The 18,574-nt window shown below is 38.2% G+C and overlaps 1 protein-coding gene across 1 annotated transcript in view; it reads right to left on the bottom strand.

The window, feature by feature from the left end:
- Positions 1–420: 420 nt before the first annotated feature.
- Positions 421–18,574, bottom strand: part of PIK3CB (phosphatidylinositol-4,5-bisphosphate 3-kinase catalytic subunit beta) — a 187,454-nt gene continuing 169,300 nt past the window's right edge. The window contains exons 20-24 of the mRNA XM_065942782.1: positions 11,363–11,530; positions 10,060–10,183; positions 6,521–6,666; positions 5,340–5,472; positions 421–4,982 (exon numbers count right to left, since the gene is read on the bottom strand). Coding sequence (XP_065798854.1) covers positions 4,845–4,982; positions 5,340–5,472; positions 6,521–6,666; positions 10,060–10,183; positions 11,363–11,530 — 709 coding nt within the window. The 3' untranslated portion in view covers positions 421–4,844. The remainder of the gene's footprint in view (positions 4,983–5,339; positions 5,473–6,520; positions 6,667–10,059; positions 10,184–11,362; positions 11,531–18,574) is intronic.

Here is an 18,574-nt window from a genome sequence, read left to right as displayed (position 1 = left end):
GTAAATTAGGAAAGAACTATCACATGATTGTTAAAAAGATTAAATATATATAGTTTAGATGTATGCCCAGCACACATGAAATACTATGCATGAGTTTAATTATGTAAAATAAAATAAAAACATGAAAATGAAATCTACTGGATATCTTCTAGAGTTCAGATGCAGACTCATGCATATGTGGACAGATAGCTTAACCAAGGGAGATACAGAACAGTGGGGAAAGAGGATTATATTTCCAAATGAAAGGTATTAGGAAAAACACCACACTATACGTAAAAAGAAGTTCCAAGTAGTTTACAGGTCAAAACAGATTAGGAAAAAAATTAAGCTTTCAGAGGATAATCCAGATGAATATCTTCGTGACCTTGAGATAGGGAAAGATTTCTTAAATACTATACAAAGGATATTAACCAGAAAGGAAAATAATGATAAACTGGACATTACAATTAAGATTTTATGTTATTAGAAGAAACATAAGGCTTGTATACAAAATATATACAGAATTTCACATAACAAAAATTGAAAACCAAAATTAAAAATATCCTTCCTAAAACAAAAATCCAAAATGACAAGTAACTAAGTAAACAGATAAAGGACTTATTCTCTTGTGGCTCAGATGGTAAAGAATCCGCCTGCAATGTGGGAGACCTGGGTTCGATCTCTGGGTTGATAAGATCCCCTGGAGAAGGGAAAGGCTACCCACTCCAGTATTCTGACCTGGAGAATCCCATGAACTGTATAGTCCATGGGGTCGCAGAGTCAGACATGACTGAGTGGCTTTCACAAGCAGGCATTTCACAGAGGAGAAAATCCAACTGGCTAAAAACAGGTATGAAAAAGCAATTTAATCTCATTACTAGTCAGGGAAATGTAAACTAGCTTACTATAAACACAAATGGCTAAAATTCTTTAAACGTTGGTTAAGTGGGTGTTGGTGAGAATGTGGAGCAATAAGAATTAAGTACCAAGGGAAAATAAATTGTTATAACCACTCATTGTAGCATTACTTGGTAAATATAAAGATGTCTATAAGTCTGTGACCCACCAATTTTAATCTTAAGTATATACATCCATAGAAATACACACACATGTGAAATAGGAGATAAATTCTAATAATCACAGTAACATCATTTGTAATAGCCTCAAACTAGAAACAACCTGCATGTGCCCAAGAGTAGACAGGACATATAAATTATAGGGTATCCATAACTTAGAATACTATACAGTGATGATACAGGATGGAGATACACGCAATTAAATGGCTGAACCTTAAAAACACAATGCTGAGGGAAAGAATCCTGATGATTGCCATAAAAGAAAATATGGCAATTACCTTGGCAGAGCCTTTACCTGGAAGGGGAATTTGAAAGCTTTCTGAGATTCTGTCAGTGTTGTTTCTTGATCTGTGTGGTGGTGACCTGGAGGTTTGCTCTATATTCTAATATTATATGTATTATTGTTTTATGTAATTTACAGTATGTGCCTTTTCCACAATAAAAATGGTAGAAGAGAAGGTGGAGAAGATCTGAATAGCCAGACTTGTATGTATTAAACCGGGGTTTTGTTAAAAGTGAAGGGGAATCAGGAGTTCCAAAAATCCATTAGTTATATATTTTCATGTACTAATAACCCAGAAAGTGATGTCAGACAGTTTTTTCTTCATTGGAAAAGGGAATAAAACCACTACCGATACTGAAAGAGAAGGAGGCTCCGGGATGACATGATCCTACTTGGGAAGAGATGCAGCTTTCTGGTGTGCAGGAAGGGGAAGAAGCAGGTAGAAATAAGCAATTGTTGATCCTGTTAATGCCCATGAGTCATGCTTTATATATGCTGTACCTCCTTGCCTACTATGCCCTTCCCACTACCCCTTTACCTAGCTCCTATCTGTCCCTGAAGAACTCAGCTCAGAGGCCCACTTCTCCAGGAAACTGACGCCCCTGCTCCCTCCCTCCTAAAAGCTGTTTGCCCCAACAGTCAGGGTCACATGGCAGAGTACCTCTCTGCTCTTCACCTTGTGGACCAATCTTTCACCTCTACAGACAAGTGATCCCTGCATTTCAGGGTAAGATCTGGCGCTGACAGTCAGGGCTATAGGCTGGACAAGGCAGCACTGAGAAGACACTGGAAGACTGGAGACAGGCACAGAGCTCTGGACCCTTCCATGAGATTCCTCCCTTCAGTGGCCTTCAGGAGGGGGAAGCAGAGAAATAAATGAGGCTGCCTCGGAGTTGGGGCTCAGCACATATTTCCATTCAGTCTTAAACTAGCCTGTTCCACAGAATCAAGTACACTACAAACAGGAAGCTCAGACCCTGAGAAAGAAAGCAAACACCTTATTCCAAGGTCAGAGAGGCAGAGCTGGATTGCAAATACTAGCCTCTGTAGCTCAGGGTCTGACTATAGACATGAGGAGAATACTCAGGAAACAACTTAAAAGTCATCCTTTGTCATCCCAGACCTGGGTGGACACAGATGCTGTCCTCAAGTATGGAAATGTATAATAGGGTTTCCAAGACCTTGTTTTGGGAAAGAACCAAAGGTAGGAAGCCAAGGCACTGAGTAACCAGCCCCCAGGCAGGGAACTGTTTCTGCAGCCCAGACCCCTAGCCCACTGTGGGCGTTGGCTATCGTTCATCATTCTGACTCAGGAGAAGCCCCTGAGAATCAGACATGCAAGTCAGCAAGTGTGTATGGAGCACCTGCTCAGAGTGCTTAGCAGCTACAGAGTGCTACCACTGCTATCTATGGGGGTCAATGGCAGCAGGCAGGACAGTCGAGAGCCATGCCAGCCTCAGGTCCAGCACTGTCTGGGCAGGTTCATTTCCCTTTCTTATGAAGACACTCACTGATTAAGCATATGTTTACCAAGGAACCCACGGGCTGAGACGTCTTTGGAAACAGTGGTACCCACTTCTGCATGGCAACGCTCACCACTTTCTAAACCCCTGACCCGTATCCTGGTGTATTTAACGGTGGACTGCTATCAGACAGAGACTCCCCAAACAAACCTGTCCTTCTTCAGTCCTATTCCTGGCAATCTCACTGAGTCTAGAACAGTCCCTGTTCATCAAGAACTGAACTGAATGGTCAGTCAGTTCAGAGCTCCTCCCCTACAATCAGCTGAGTTATTTCTGAGAAACTGTGCTCTGTGCATCTGCCTAGTTGAAGGGAGCTATAGCGTGACTAGCCTGGCCTTGGGTACCAAGTTTAACTGAAAGGACATTTTCCCAGACCTCAGGATCCTTGTCAAAGGCATGGGAACTCAGTGAGGACACCCTCATGTCTCAGGCTTCTGAAGTCCAAGAGGCCTCCCATATTGCCTGATGGGCTGGGAAACAAGGAGAGAAGTCACCGAAGAGACCATAATCCTCAGCTTACTCCTGAGGCTGCTTTGTCTACTGACTTGACCATTTCTGGTGGTCCCAGCGCCAAAGTTCAAAGGCCTGTGCTGCCCATAAAGAAGAGGTCCACACATCCCAAGAGCAACCAAAACCAGCTCACCCATTTATTTGACTGAGAACATTAAGGAAGACAACAAAATTCAACAATTTTTAATAAAATTCCTATAGAAAACTCAGTCTCAGGGCAAACATTCAGTTCTCCTTTCCATGTCATAGAGGACTGAGAGCTCCCGATAGTCTTTGGAGAATAAGCAGTAGTTTTGCTGGATGTTGCCAGTACTCAGAAAGAGCCTCCATTTACACATTCAAACCAGTAGTTCCTATTGCACATATTAACATTATCTGCAATCTAGCACCCTAAATATATGGTACCTCAACAAATAAATTAAAGAGTTCCATGTGGCATGAAACATTTCAATTTGAACTAATATTCTTGAAAAATCACATTATTACAAGTTTTAATAAATACAGTAAGAACAGCTGGCATTTTACTAAAACACTGAATTTTAGGTCTGGAGTTTATTCCATAAATAGTTTCCTGTTCATCTGCTTTCTGTCTTGGATACATTTGCTCAAGTATTATGCTCTATGAAGTGAACTCTTTCATAGATACCATGTAAAAACTGTATTAATATGTGCCTCATTATAGAAGCAGCTGGAAGAACTGGATCACATATTAACTAAAAAGTAACTTAGGAAAAATCTCTGCTTTTGTAAAACTTTAAAACAAAGGCTGAAGAAAATCAAAATAATATCTTTTTATATAGAACCCCCATTAGAAATTTTATAAATATATATGCAGCATAAATTATATTTGCCTCACCAAGCAGATTTTCAGCAATTCTGGCTGAGATGATGCTATCACGGTAGATAAATATCAACAAAAGAATTAATGTTTCCACAGGTTTAAAAGATTTCTCTTGAAAAATAATCATAATTTCAAATTATATTATAATTTGTAGTTTACACAATTTAAAAAGGGAGGAAAGAAAGCTTTCTTTTAAGCCTCATTTGGAAAGTAAGAACAGCTACTAGTCCCCAGGTATGGATAAGTTGGCTGAGTGATAACACTTGGTCACAATATGAAAAGAAGTATTTACATCTTTCCAGAAAAGTACCAAATACTTTAAAAAAAAAAAAAAAAGACAAAAACAAAAAACAATCTCTAGTAGCATTCCTTGGCGTGCAAAGTCAGCAGGAAATGATTATCCATAATGTTGACTTTTCATGTTGAATCTTGGAAGCATTCAAAAAGCAGGGGGTCTTGTCAGGGATTATTCAGATTAGTTTTCTGTGGGATGCCCCATTCTTAATTTAACTCTCTGTTCCACGATTTCATTCCCTTTATAACATCTCTGGCAGGGTCATGTTCAATTTAGTGCAAGTGCAAAATGAAAACTAAACAAAATCAACAAACACATTAGGAGCAAAGGCTGATCGTTAAGATCTGTAGTCTTTCCGAACTGTGTGGGCCATCCAATTGACTTTAGTAGTCCAACTTTCCCTGAGTGCCTCATCAAATTTTTGCTTGAATTGCTTGAGTGCTTCTTCTTCACTCTTCCCTAAGGCAAGAGAGTCCTGGCAATGAAAGAGAAAAATGTGATTTTATGTATTCTAAGTAGGGAGGTGCAAACCTCAAAGTCTGAAGAAGGCCGGCTCGGCCATACAGGGTACTCCATGTTCTTACTCAAATACCATTTACAGGAGAGAGAATGAACACCAAGGTATGGTGATAATATAACCTCTTCCAAACGGTTATCGCAGATGAAATGAATTTACAATTAGTGCAAGACAACTATTTAGCTTCTTGCTACCACCACTCAAGGGTAAATGATTTTATTCCATTTCCTTTGAACGTCTGGATGAAACAGGTAGATAGTTAGAACTGAGTTCTATGTTTACAAGGCCCAAATTACAAAAGAAAGAGGTTTATACCTTAAGATACTGTATATCCTTGACTGAGGTGAGCTCAGGAAGCCCTGCAGTCAACATCAGTGCAAAGAGCGTGATGAAGAGATTCCCATGCCGGCGTAAAATCAGATATGCATCCTCACAACATTGGCGGAACCTTCAGTTGATGCAAGCAAATCACAAGAGTATGATATCAGAATGGAAATAGCATATTTCATGAATGAAAATAAGAGATATAGCTAGACTTTCCATACAAGTTGGAATTTTTACTTCTTTGAAACTTGTCCCAGGACTGAAATTTACATACAATAAATCAAGCTCTCTAACACCCCATATATCTTTTCCAGAAACAAAACAAAACAGAAATATATAAAAGGTAACATCACACTAAATCTATACTTCTTTATTCTGTAAGACATAAAAAATTGTAAAAAAGTGGCAATTATACCCCATAAGGATTTCTAACCATATTTCTACATTCTAGATTTGTGGTCTGACTCCAGAGATGTAATTTCTTTAATGTCCCCCCAAATAATGTAGCTTCCCTTCCTTCTCTTTCCTCTTCAAGATGGTCATTCAAGAGGACCACCCAATCCTTTCTCACTAATATTGCCAAAGAAAAAACTGGATCCAGAGATATATTCTGCAGAAGCCCAGGCAGATCTGGAAATAATACTAGAAATCATTTGTTAAGCCTATCATAAGAGTCGGTCACATCATATAACATATCTCTCATTATCAAAACACCCCTGAAGCTTAATTATTTTTGTCACCATTGAAAATGAAGAAGCAAAGATGAGATGATAAATAAAGTGTTTGGAAACATCAAACAGCAAAGAATAGATCTGAGATTACAAAGTCTTTCTGTGAACCCTGACTCTCTTATCATACTTCACATTGAATGACAGCAAAATGCCAGTCCCTTTCAGCATTTCAAATGTCTTAACAGTTTCAGAGAATTTTCCAATGCAGGTAAAAGGCAGTATTCTATTGGAATAAAACAGTAATTTATCTCAAATTCCTAGCATTATTTTTCATTCTTCTCTAAATCAGAACATGGATCTCACAGGCAAATTCCCCAAAACCTCCTGTTAGCAGGATATTTATCTCCCCGATTAAATATCTCTCAGCTAAGAAATGCTAGCCTAACTGGTCATACGAGAAAACAGTAGATGTGTTTACTTTGACACAAGGACAACACTCACCGGCCAAATTTTTCTGTGTTTCCTGTTTTTCCTTGTTGAATCACATGAATGAAATCATAAGTAAGAATAAAAGGCACTCGCTCCCTTTTAATGCCAAATTTGGACTTGAAATTTCCAAGAATATGTCCAAAGTCAATGTGGAAGAGCTGAAAAACAAATGGGATTTAATTTCCACCCCCGCCTTTTTTTCGGTGGGTTCTGAATAAAAAGGCAAGGTCTCAGCAGTCTTAGATCCTGAAGTACTACATCCAAAGTCAACAGACCCATTCTCCCTTTTCATAGACTCTTGGATCATTTGGGAAAACAGTGCTTCTTATATCCATAGGTCTTTTATACTTAACAATAACCCTGATATTAAACTGCATATACCCAGTGGGAAAGATGAATCTTAAAAAAGAGAAATACATGCATATCATAAACATGTCTGATTTTAAAAAGTCAAACAGTTTTACACACAAAACCAAACCAAAAGAGAGTACATCCTTGCCCCACCAGTTCCCTCACCACTACAATCTAGATGCTACTACATCTAGATTGCTTCCATGTTCTAGCTATTGTAAATAGCACTGCAATGAACAATGGGATACATGTGTCTCTTTCAATTATGGTTTCCTCAGTGTATATACCTAGGAGTGCGATTGCTAGGTCATATGGTGGTTTTATTCCTAGTACTTTTAAGTAATCTCCATACCAACTTCCATAGTGGCTGTATCTATTTACATTCCCACCAACAGTGCAAGAATGTTCCCTTTTCTCCACACCCTTTCCAGCATTTATTGTTTGTAGATTTCTGGATGAGGGTCATTCTGACTGGTGTTAGGTGATATCTCAGTATAGTTTTGATTTGCATTTCTCTAATAATGAGCAATGCTGAGCATCTTTTCATGTGCTTGTTAGCCATCTGTATGTCTTCTTTGGAGAAATGTTTCTGTTTAGGTCTTTGTCCCACTTTTTGATTGGGTTGTTTGTTGTCCTGGTATTGAGTTCTTTGAACTGCTTGTATATTTTGGAAATTGTCATTTCTGTATACAGTTCTTTCGTCTCCTTAGGTAAGTTTATTCCTAGATATTTAATTCTTTTTGTTGTAATGGTGAATTGGATTGAATCCTTAATTTCAATTTCGGAATTTTCATTGTTAATATATAGAAATCCAAGTGACTTCTGTGTACTGATTTTGTATCCTGCAATTTTGCTAAGTTCACTGATTAGTTCTAGTAATTTTCTTATACTATCTTTAGGGTTCTATGTACAGTATCATGTCATCTGCAAACAGTGAGAGCTTTACTTCTTCTTTTCCAATCTGAACTCCTTTTATTTCTTTCTCTTTTCTGACTGCTGTAGCTAGGACTTCCAGAACTATGTTAAATAACAGAGATGAAAGTAGACACCTTTGTCTCGTTCCTGATCATTGGGGGATGCTTTCAGTATTTCACCACTAAGAAAAATGTTTGCTTATCACATATGGCCTTAACTTTGTTGAGGAAGGTTCCTTCTATGCCCATTGTTTGAAGAGTTTAAATCATAAAGGGTCCTGAATTTTGTCCAAGGCTTTTTCTGCATCTACTGAGATGATTATATGGTTTTTCTCTTTCAATTTGTTAACATGGTGTATCATATTCATTGATTTGCATATGTTGAAGAATCCTTGCATCCCTGGAATAAACCCAACATGATCATGGTGTTTGAGCTTTTTGATGTGTTGCTGAATTCTGTTTGTTAAAATTTTGTTGAGGACTTTTGCATCTGTGTTCATCAGTGATGTTGGCCTGTAGTTTTCTTTTTTGTTTTGCCTTTGTTTGCTTTTGGTATCAGGGTGATGGTGTCCTCGTGGAATGACTTTGGAAGTGTTCCTTCCCCTGCAATTTTATGAGAGTTTTAGAAGGATAGGCATTAGCTTTTCTCTAAATGATTGATAGAATTCTTCTGTGAAGCCATCTGGTCCTGGGCTTTTGCATTTTGGGACATTTTTGATCACAGCTTCAATTTCAGTGCTTGTAACTGGGTTGCTCATAATTTCTATTTCTTCCTGGCTCAGTCACGGAAAATTGAACGTTTTAAGAACCTGTCCATTTCTTCCAGGTTATCTATTTTATTGCCACATAGTTGTTCATAATAATTTCTTATAATTCTTTGTATTTATGCATTGTCTGCCATAACCTCTCCTTTTTCATTTCAATTTTGCTGATTTGATCCTTCTCTTTTTTATTGATAAGTCTGGTTAAGGGTTTCTCAATATTGTTTATCTTCTCAAAGAACCACCTTTTAGTTTTATTAATCTTTACTACTGTTTCTTTCATTTCTATTTCTGCTTGGATCTTTATGATTTCTTTCCTTCTACTAATTTGGGGTTATTTTTGCTTCTTTTTTTCCCAGTTGTTTTAGGTGCAAAGTTTAGGTTTGTCTGTTCGATATGTTTCTTGTCTGTTGAGGTAGGATCGTATTGCTATAAACTTCCCTCTTAGAACTGCTTTTGCTGCTTTGAGTTGTTGTGGTTTCCTTGTCATTTGTTTCTAAAAATTTTCTTATTTCCCTTTTGATTTCGTCAGTAACCTGTCGGTTATCTAGAAATGTGTTGTTTAATCTCCATGTCCTTGTGCTTCTTACAGTTTTTTTCTTGTAATTGATATCTAGTCTCATAGCGTTGTGGTTGGAGAAGATGCTTGACATGATTTCAATTTTCTGAAATTTACTGAGGTTTGATTTGTGACCCTACATATTTCTTGTTCTTTAATATCTTAATAGAAGGGAGTGAAGAAAGGAGAAAAACATGTGTTTCAATCTGATTAACCAGAAGTCTGAGGGGATTCTTTTAAGTGTGAACACAAGGTTCATCTCTCAAAGCCAGAACTACTCAGATGGCTAAGGAGGTATAAAACTCTGAGTCCCTCTGAGAGTCAGAGTTCACATAGTGACGCAGAGATTTTTATTCTGTAATTCCTCTAGTGTCAGGGAATTATGGCTAAACTGAAAAATATCTCAAATTATTTTATCTGTCTTTGCTTAAAAGATTTATAAATAAAAGTCACTCTGAATATTTAGAAGTCTTTTACTTCAAAACTAAGAGTTTCTTTATAATAAATAACCTGGTGTAGTTCCTAAGCTACCCAAAATGAGATTACTCACACTCCATTTCTCCTTACTCCCACAGATGACTATATTTGATATTCTAAAAAAAAAATAAAGTGGGATTTGTCTTAATTTTTTCTTTTCTTAATCTTTTCTTTCTTTACACCCTACATAATACCTGATTCTTCTATTCGCAGGTACCTGTGTCCCCCAAATACAATTTCTTATATTGAAGGAATAGGTCACTTATAAATAACCTCAATAATTATTAAGCATTTAAATCAATGTTGATTACCTAACTTAAAGCAAACAATCCAATATATGAAGCAGATGGTATACGAAACAAGGGGTGGGAAATAAAAGAAAAGACAAAGACATGACTCAGAATCATAAAGAATCTGAGTTTCAAAAGAGATTGTGCTGCACATAACAGCATCACTGAGGTCCTTGGCAGACTCTGGCAAGCTGCTTACCTGGCCAGTTTTTTTGACCATGATGTTATCACTATGTCTGTCACCAATCCCAAGGACATAAGAAGCTACACAGTAGCCGGCACAGGATAGGGTAAACTCCTCAATAGCTCGGTCCAGGTCATCCCTGAAGGAGAGGAAAAAAACAGAAGAAAAGATTTTAGTCTCCAAAGGCAAGGGATGGAGCCAATCCACATTTCTATTTCCTTTCAGAGGAGCAGGGCAGAGAGGAGTCAGCAGGCTGGCTCAGATACCAGATAACTAGAAATCAACTATTTAAACTGCTGTGTCCTGGGGCTCATGTTTCAGTAGGGATGGGGGGTAGGTTCATATGAATAGTAATGAGAGGAGACCATCAGCTTTGCTGGATGATACTGGGCTGTGGAACACTTTTGTAGTTTTGAACAAAGACTAAAATGCATATTTAAGAGTTAAGTATTGATGATCCAATCATTTAAGTCACTGATGTAAATCAGAAGCAACTAATATAGACCCTTTAGGAACAAGGCCCTAAATCAGAATCCGAAAACTAATTCTCATATACAAGCTCTTGGATTTTCCCAATGATAAACATTTAAGTCTGACTTCAAAGTCTTAAGCCAGTAATACTTTTAGTGTTTCCTTCTCATTGAAAATTCTTTAATTTCCTATGTATTAGGGCTTGTCCAACACAATAACCACAAATAACACAATTCCTGGGCTTCCCTGGTGACTTAGGTGGTAAAAGCATCTGCCTGCAATTCGGGAGACCTGGGTTTGATTCCTGGGCTGGGAAGATCCCCTGGAGGAGGGAATGGCAACCCACTCCACTATTCTTGCCTGGAGCATCTCATGAACAGAGGAGCCTGGCAGTTCTCTGGGGTCACAAAGAGTTGGACACAAGTGAGTGACTAAGCACACACAGCACAACACAATTCCTAGTACTGTATTTTTTAGTTTGGAGAGACCACTTGACAAGCTCCTTTACTTCTACTGTACAAATCTACTTAAAATTTACTTAGGTTCATAGATTCCCATAATTACAGAAGTTCATGCACTTTAAAAGTTATATGTTACTTGTTAAATACTTAAAACTCTTAGGTTTGTTAAACTACTGCTCGGCTCTGAAATTTGATCTAGATGAAGTAGAATTCAATGCTAATCTTCTGTTAGACTCTAGGAAGGCCTGTTTGTCATTTTGATCTAACCAGAAATAAAGCAATAGATAATACTAATATTTCCTCTAGGACACTGATGAGTCTAGCTGAGAGAATAGTTCTTTGTTTGACAGTTTGTTCAGAAGAATGACAAACAAAAATACACGAACCCAGAATTGTATTCTTTAAGCCAGTTCAGAAGGGCATCTTTGTTGAATGCTGCTGCTGCAGCAACATTGCTACTGTTCAGCTGAATGTCAGCAATTGTTTCAGAGGTGCTCACAACTTCAATGAGGCCAGAGCGGTCTCCTGTTGCTAAGCAGCCGTAAGGTAGCATCCTGAAAAGAAGAAAAGGGATATAGAGGGTCACAGGTCTATGCATTCATAAAATGCAAGATTGACAGTTATTTTTTTCTTTGAATTTTTCAAAAAGTTTTATTACTATTGATACCCTTGTCACTATTGTATCAGTCATATAAAGAGATAACAGTTCCACTTTCACTTAGAGTATAAATATCTTGGCCAACAGAGTACTTTATCGAACTCCAAAGTGCCAGCTAAATGGACAATGTATTACCTGATTATTCTGGTGCAATATTCTACTCATTTATGCAGGTAGACAGAAGCATATTAGATAAAAGAAAAGACTTTCATTTTTACCCTAAATTTTGGAGAAGAGAATCACCCTTTACAGAGCATGTAGGTGCCAAACTGCAGGCTAAGCACTTTACACATTACCTTGGTTAACAGCAACCCATCCTTCCAATGTTCAAGCCCACAGACTTAAGGTAATCTATGATTCTTCCTCCCATTCCCAGTATTCACCTATCTTGAAAATGCATACAGTCTAAGAAGTTCTTTCTCTACACCCTTCCTTAAGCTACCACCCTAGTTCAGGTCACCACCACCCCTATTCAATTACTTAACTTTCCTTACTAGTCTCCCTGATTCCACACTATAGTCTGTCCTAAAGGCAACAGCAATATATGCTGTATGCTCAGTCGTGTCCAACTCTTTGCAACCCCATGGACTGTAGCCCGCCAGCCTCCTCTGTCAAGGCAAGAATACTGGAGTGGGTTGCTGTTTCCTCCCACAGGTGATCTTCCCGACCCAGGGATTGAACCCACGTTCCTTGCATATCCCTGCATTGGCAGGAGAAATTCTTTACCACTGCACCTCCATTTAAAATACATTCATAGGACTTCTCTGGCAGACCGGTGGTTAAGACTCCATCCTGCCAATTCAGGGGGTGTGGGTTTGATCCCTGGTCAGGGAACCAATATCCCACATGCTGCACTTTGTGGCCAAAAGATTTTAAAAAACAAACAAGCATTCATATCGCTTCCCTGACTGCAATGTTCGGCAATGGATTTCCACCTGAGTGTAAGCCAACGTGCTGTTGGAACTCCCAAGACCTCCAGTCTAGTCCTGCTTCCCCTCTCTTAGTATCTTTCCCTTGTTCACCTGTTTTTACTATACTGGCTCCCTTGCTACTCCTCATACATATCAGATACAACACTCTTTCATTCCTTTATCTGTGTTATTTTCTCTGCCTGGAACATTCTTCCCCAAGACATCTACATGGCTTATTCCTTTATCACTTAGAAATCTTTCCTGAGATGGCACCGTCTCAGTAAAGAATTCCCGAATCGTCTTATAACAATAAACTACCTGCCATCTCTTTCCTGCTTTGTTTTCCTCGATAGCCCTCAACACTCCAATATCCTGTACATTTTTTTATATGTTTGTTTATTGTCTGTCTCTACCATTTGGATATAAATTTTATCAGACAGGGATAATTTGTTCAATGTGTACCTTCAGGACCTGAGAGTGTTTACAAAGCAGGCACTCAATAAGTATTTCTGAATGAATTAAACCAATTTAACAAGAAAATTCCTAAAAGTAAGGTGAATTCCTTACTTATCAATTTTACAAGCAAAATGTAAACTAAATTTGCAAGAAAGTTATCCATTTAAGTAGAAGATCCAAGACTTAAAATTAGGTCTAGTGGCTCTAAAACGATCTTTTTAACCTGATACAGCCTACAGAGTCACTGACTATATAAGAGGTCTCTCAGGCTGCTTCCTGTACAAAATAATTTTAGCTAAATTGATATGTAGCATTTTGCTTAAATATGATCCCTCGTAAAAATAAACATTTTTCTCAGGTCTCTTTTAGACATTTCAAGTAGAGTTTCTTTTGTGAATTAGTTAATCAGATATTTGGTCTATTTATTAGAGTTTTAAACATTTTTCTTAGAGATTTATGTGAATTCTTTACATATTAGTATTATCCTCTCATTTTGGTTGTTAACATTTTCTTTGGTTTTCTAAAAACCGTACTATCACTAGAACAAATACAAAATGGAATAATCTACCTTGTAAATTTCAAATATAAGGCTGGTGTCTACAGAAAATGCAATGTATAGAATTCACTGATTCAGTACGTACAAGTGCAGCTATATGTCAATCATTGTGTTAGCTGCTGGTGATACAAAAAAGGGGCAAAAAAAAAAAAAAAGGTCCCTGTTCTCACTGATCAGATAAACCACAAACCTATAATGTGCATATGACTGTTGGGTGGATGAGAAGTGCCACTAGAACATGTCAAGGACTAAAAAAGAGCTCTATGAGGAGGACGATGGACAGAGGCAAGTACAAGGTAGAGCATAAAAGCCAGGTGAGGAGAGGAAATGGTCAGTGTTGGAAAGACCAGGTAGAGCTTTATCTGTAATGTAAGGGTTTTACCAAAGAGGAAAAAAAAAATGTGTGTGTGTGTGTGTTGGGGGAATGAGTATGTTAGTGTGAGTAATAATCAGAAAAAAGAGGAGAGTTTCATTTAAAAGTTTTTGAATTTCCTTCTAACCAACAATTCAGTGTTATGGCTCTTTAAGCTCTTTCCTAGTTCTAACAAAATATGGTTGGGAGCAAAATTGTGAAACTACATGCTGACAGCCTGATATACAAATAGCCTGCTTTTACATCTGCATTATTGATTGATTTTTTTTTTTAAGTTTACCCTTCACTAGAAAAGGCAGCCATGGAGCATGACAGTTCTTACCAATCTCCCCATCCTTATCATGACACAGCACATGTGAGGTAAACATGGTCCGGTAAAGTGCACTTTGGCTCACTTTCGGACATCTCCTACCCTACTTGCAGCCAAACTGTACAAAAGTCCAACAACTTCCTCTTCAAAGGCAGACACTGATGAAAGCATTTAGTGTCTTGAGGATAAAATGCTCACAATGGGTAGGAAAAAACATTCTTGTCATAAAGACAGTTTGACAGAAGTCAAACAAACTTCTGGAGCCCTGACTACCTTATGGGGGCCCCTTTTGCACTCAACTTCTCATTAAGACCATGACAACACTTAGTAAGTTTATCTTCCTTTCTCAGATTCTCTGACCCAAGGCGCAATTTGTTATCTTTCCATTACAGCAAGAATTGTAAAATGAGATAAATTATACAGTAGCAGAGCTGGCAGCCCCATCACCCTACTCTGAATGGGTATGTAGAAAGTCTTCTCTGGCCTTGACTCTTGACTCTGACTTGGCTGACCCAAGTCTTGGTGGTACTTTAGCCCATTGCCTCAAGAGGAGGCAAGTATAATTCTTTTACCTAAGGCTTGCATAGCTTCCATCTTCTTCCTTCATCTTTCTAACTACAGATACCAGTGTCATTAGAACTGCTGTATAGCTCTCTTAAAAGGGAAGTAAACCCCCATTAGTACAACTCAGATATAAAGTCACAATGAAGACAACTCTCCAAAATTCAGTACCTATTTGATGACTGGTGGTCAGTGTTCTAATACTGATGGCTTACAAACGTTCTAATTTGGCAGCAAAGCTATCAAGAGGATTTTGAGACATCAGAAAAAAATGAAAAATAGGTACTTTAATTCATCCTAATGTAGCACTTTTGCAGGAGCTAAAATAGTCTGATCAAAAGAGTAATGTGTAGAAGGTATCTGAAGATTTGACATTGAACTTAAATGCCTCTAACTTCGCTAGAGGCTCAGTGGTAAAGAATCTGCCTGCCAATCCCTCATCTGGGACAATCCCACATACCACGGACCAACTAAGCCCGTTGGCCACAACTATTGAGCCCTTGCTCTAGAGTCTGGGAGCCAAAACTACTGAGCCCATGTGCTGCTACTGAAGTCCATGCACCCTAAAGACCATGGTCCACAAGAAGAGAAGCCACTGGAATGAGAAGCCCATTCTACCACAGCTAGAGAATAGCCACCTTTCATCGCAACTAAAGAAAAGCCAGGGAAAAAAAAAGAAAACAAAAGTCAGCACAGCATGAAGACCCAGCAGGGCCAAAATTAATTAATAAATAAAATTATTAAAAAAAAAAAAATAGTGTGTGCTACATGAACCAGTTTAACCTGCAACAGCTGGCCAAAAGAAACACAAACACAACACGAACACTGGGGCATGTATATTTATAGAAACAGTTAAAAAAAAAAAAAGTTTGCTGAAAAAAACAGCTATTGGTTTGAAAATAAACTCAAAAGAATTAAAATCCTGCATATTTTTTAAAACATGGGGTTAGAGTGTTAGGTAGTTAGAATACAGAAAAGGAGTCCAAAATACGGTGGCTGAATGCCGGGGAGGGGAAACGCCCACGAAAATGGAGCAGAGGAAGGGCAAAGGAAGGTCCGAGGACCGGAGTAAGGACTTCGGGTAGAACATCGCACATGCCTAAGTCCAATTTGCATAGGACAGGCCCAGGGGGAACAAAAAAACATATAAAAAGAGGCGCCAAAGTCTGTCTCTGTCTCTGTCTCTGTCTCTGTCTCTCTCGACAAAGAACGGAGGAGCATACACTAGCATGACAGAGTACAAAAAGTCAGCAAAAATCTCACTGAACAGACAAGATCCTTTTTCTTGTTAGACACACATTGTTTCCCCTGAGACAGATATCAAGTTTATTTCTAGCACTCCCACAAGTGGCTGCCTGCCTTTGCATGATGTCACAATGAACTTCCTTTGACGCTAACTGTGCTTTACAGTTAAATGGAATGGCCAAAACAAAAAACTAGGAGAAAAGAACTTAGTTGTGGCTTTCAATTAGTCTGATTAAACTAAAGATAGTCTTTAGCTCAGCCTTTTGTAATTAAAAAGACTCATAATATGACTAGAATCTGTTCTACTTTAGTATAAGAGCCCTGTGATGCTTTACGTACTGACCTTGGAAACAAGTGACAAGTTACCAGCCAAAGCTTGAAAAGTTTTCTCCATTTTTTATGGACCAATTGTGATGCTGCGCCATGACAGGCAGCCTAGATTAGGAGTAGGCCTGGTTTTCCAGGGTAACATGATTATCGGGCCACCTGGAGCCAGCCAATCAATATGCGCCCAGTAAGAAAAAGGGAACCTATCAGGGGAAAGCTGAAAAGCCCACGAATGCCCAAGTTTGAAAAAAGCCGAGAAGGTTTGAGCCAGTAAGATTACTTTGCAAACATGTAACCAATCCGCTTAAGCCAGCTACCAACTGCTTATGCACACCTTATAAATTGGGTAACAGCTCGGGCTCAGCGCTTTTCTGACCCTGCACCACTGCGTTGGTTGCGGCAGTAAGCCCTGACTCGAGTCAGCAATAAACTTCCCTTTTTTTGCGAGTTGCATTGTCTTGGAAGCCTTCTCTCTTCCCGCTCGGGGATTCAGACATCGGGCATAACACAAATCAAGTAAAATCATTTTCATTGGGGTTTCCTTTATAAGAATAATTAACAAACTTTTACTGAACTGAACCAGATAGCAAATATTTTAGGTGCTGTAGGTAATTAAATCATTGTGTACCTACAGCATAAAAGCGGTCATAAAAAAAAGAAGGAAAAAGAAAAAAGGTAGGTCAGACCCCTCTGAGTTTGTGCTCCTCGGGAATAATTTCTTACAATCACCCATTCCCCTCTTATCTACATAATATTTTTCTCTTTTTTTTTTGATATTTTTATTTATTGACTGTGATAGTCCCACAAGAATACTGAAATTCAGTAAGTTTTTTTTATTCAGAAACTTGGGTCTGCCCATCTACTTCGCAATCTCTAGCATGAAGCTGCCAGTATTCAGTATCAGAATTTGTTGCAACCTGTGTGCTAAGTCACACACTAAGCACTGTGCTGTGCTTAGTCATTCAGTTGTGTCTGACTCTGCGACCCCATGGATTGTAGCCTGCATGGACTGTAACCCCATGGACTGTAGAATTTTAAAGAACAAATTATTGGTTATTTAAAAAAATTTTGGAAAACCAACATATGAATAGGACTGTACCGATTGCAGTTGCTTCCTGGGAGAGGGGGGAAATCTGTGGCAGACCCAAGGTTTCAACCTGTCTGCCCAGCCCAAGTGACTCCTCAAGGGACAGAGAACCACCAGCAGGGCTCAGTGGAGTGAAGCTTCTTGTGCAACCAGTGGTTACCCTTGGAAACTTTACTAGCACCCTCAGACTTTTATCCTTAGCATTTGAAGTCACCTCATCTAGGTCTTTTGTCTACCAAATACCATCTCCAGCAAAATGCTAACTAGTCATAGGCCTTTACACTGGAAGTGAAGTGAAGTGAAGTTGCTCAGTTCTATCAGACTCTTTGTGACCCCATGGACTGTAGCCTACCAGGATCCTTGTTCCATGGGATTTTCCAGGCAAGAATACTGGAGTGGGTTGCCATTTCATTCTCCATACATAATATTTCTTATGACTAAGTTATTGACCAAAAATTTGCTACCTATTCAAATCTATCTGTTCTACTTTTACACATATGTATTAGAAATTTCTGCTAATTTAAAAGCAAAAATCTTTTAAAATGACAATACTCAAAGGTCCCTTTTAGATGTACTATAATTTTACTTCTGTATTCCAATCACACCTACAAGTCCTATTTATGGAACAAAACCTATGGCAAATTGTTTACTCTACCTCAACAGTATTGGAAAAGTTTACAATAGAAAATTTCAAAGACTAAAGAACTCTTAAAAACAAACAAACAAAACAATGAACAATTACATACTTGGGCCACCAGAATACTTCTATAAACGAAGAGTTACTAGGTAAGTCTTACCATAATTTTTTCTGACTGCCAAATAATAAAACAACTGAAATCAAGTTTAGAGTCTGACAGACCGCAATTTGGATCTAGCTCCACCACTTACTATTTCTGTAACTTTTGACAAACTGTTTAAAATCCCTTAAACTTTAATTTTCTCATCTGCTGAAAAGGAATTTTCTTTCTTTTTTTTTTTATTTTATTTTATTTTATTTTTTTTTATTATTTTTTTTTTTAATATTATTTTATTAGTTGGAGGCCAATCACTTTACAACATTTCAGTGGGTTTTGTCATACATTGACATGAATGAAAAGGAATTTTCTCATTTGCT

This window comes from Muntiacus reevesi, chromosome 8 (genome assembly GCF_963930625.1).
Source record: "Muntiacus reevesi chromosome 8, mMunRee1.1, whole genome shotgun sequence".
Lineage (NCBI taxonomy): Eukaryota > Metazoa > Chordata > Mammalia > Artiodactyla > Cervidae > Muntiacus > Muntiacus reevesi.
The sequence above is the reverse complement of the archived record's forward strand: the minus strand, read 5'-3'. Positions and strand labels throughout refer to the sequence as shown.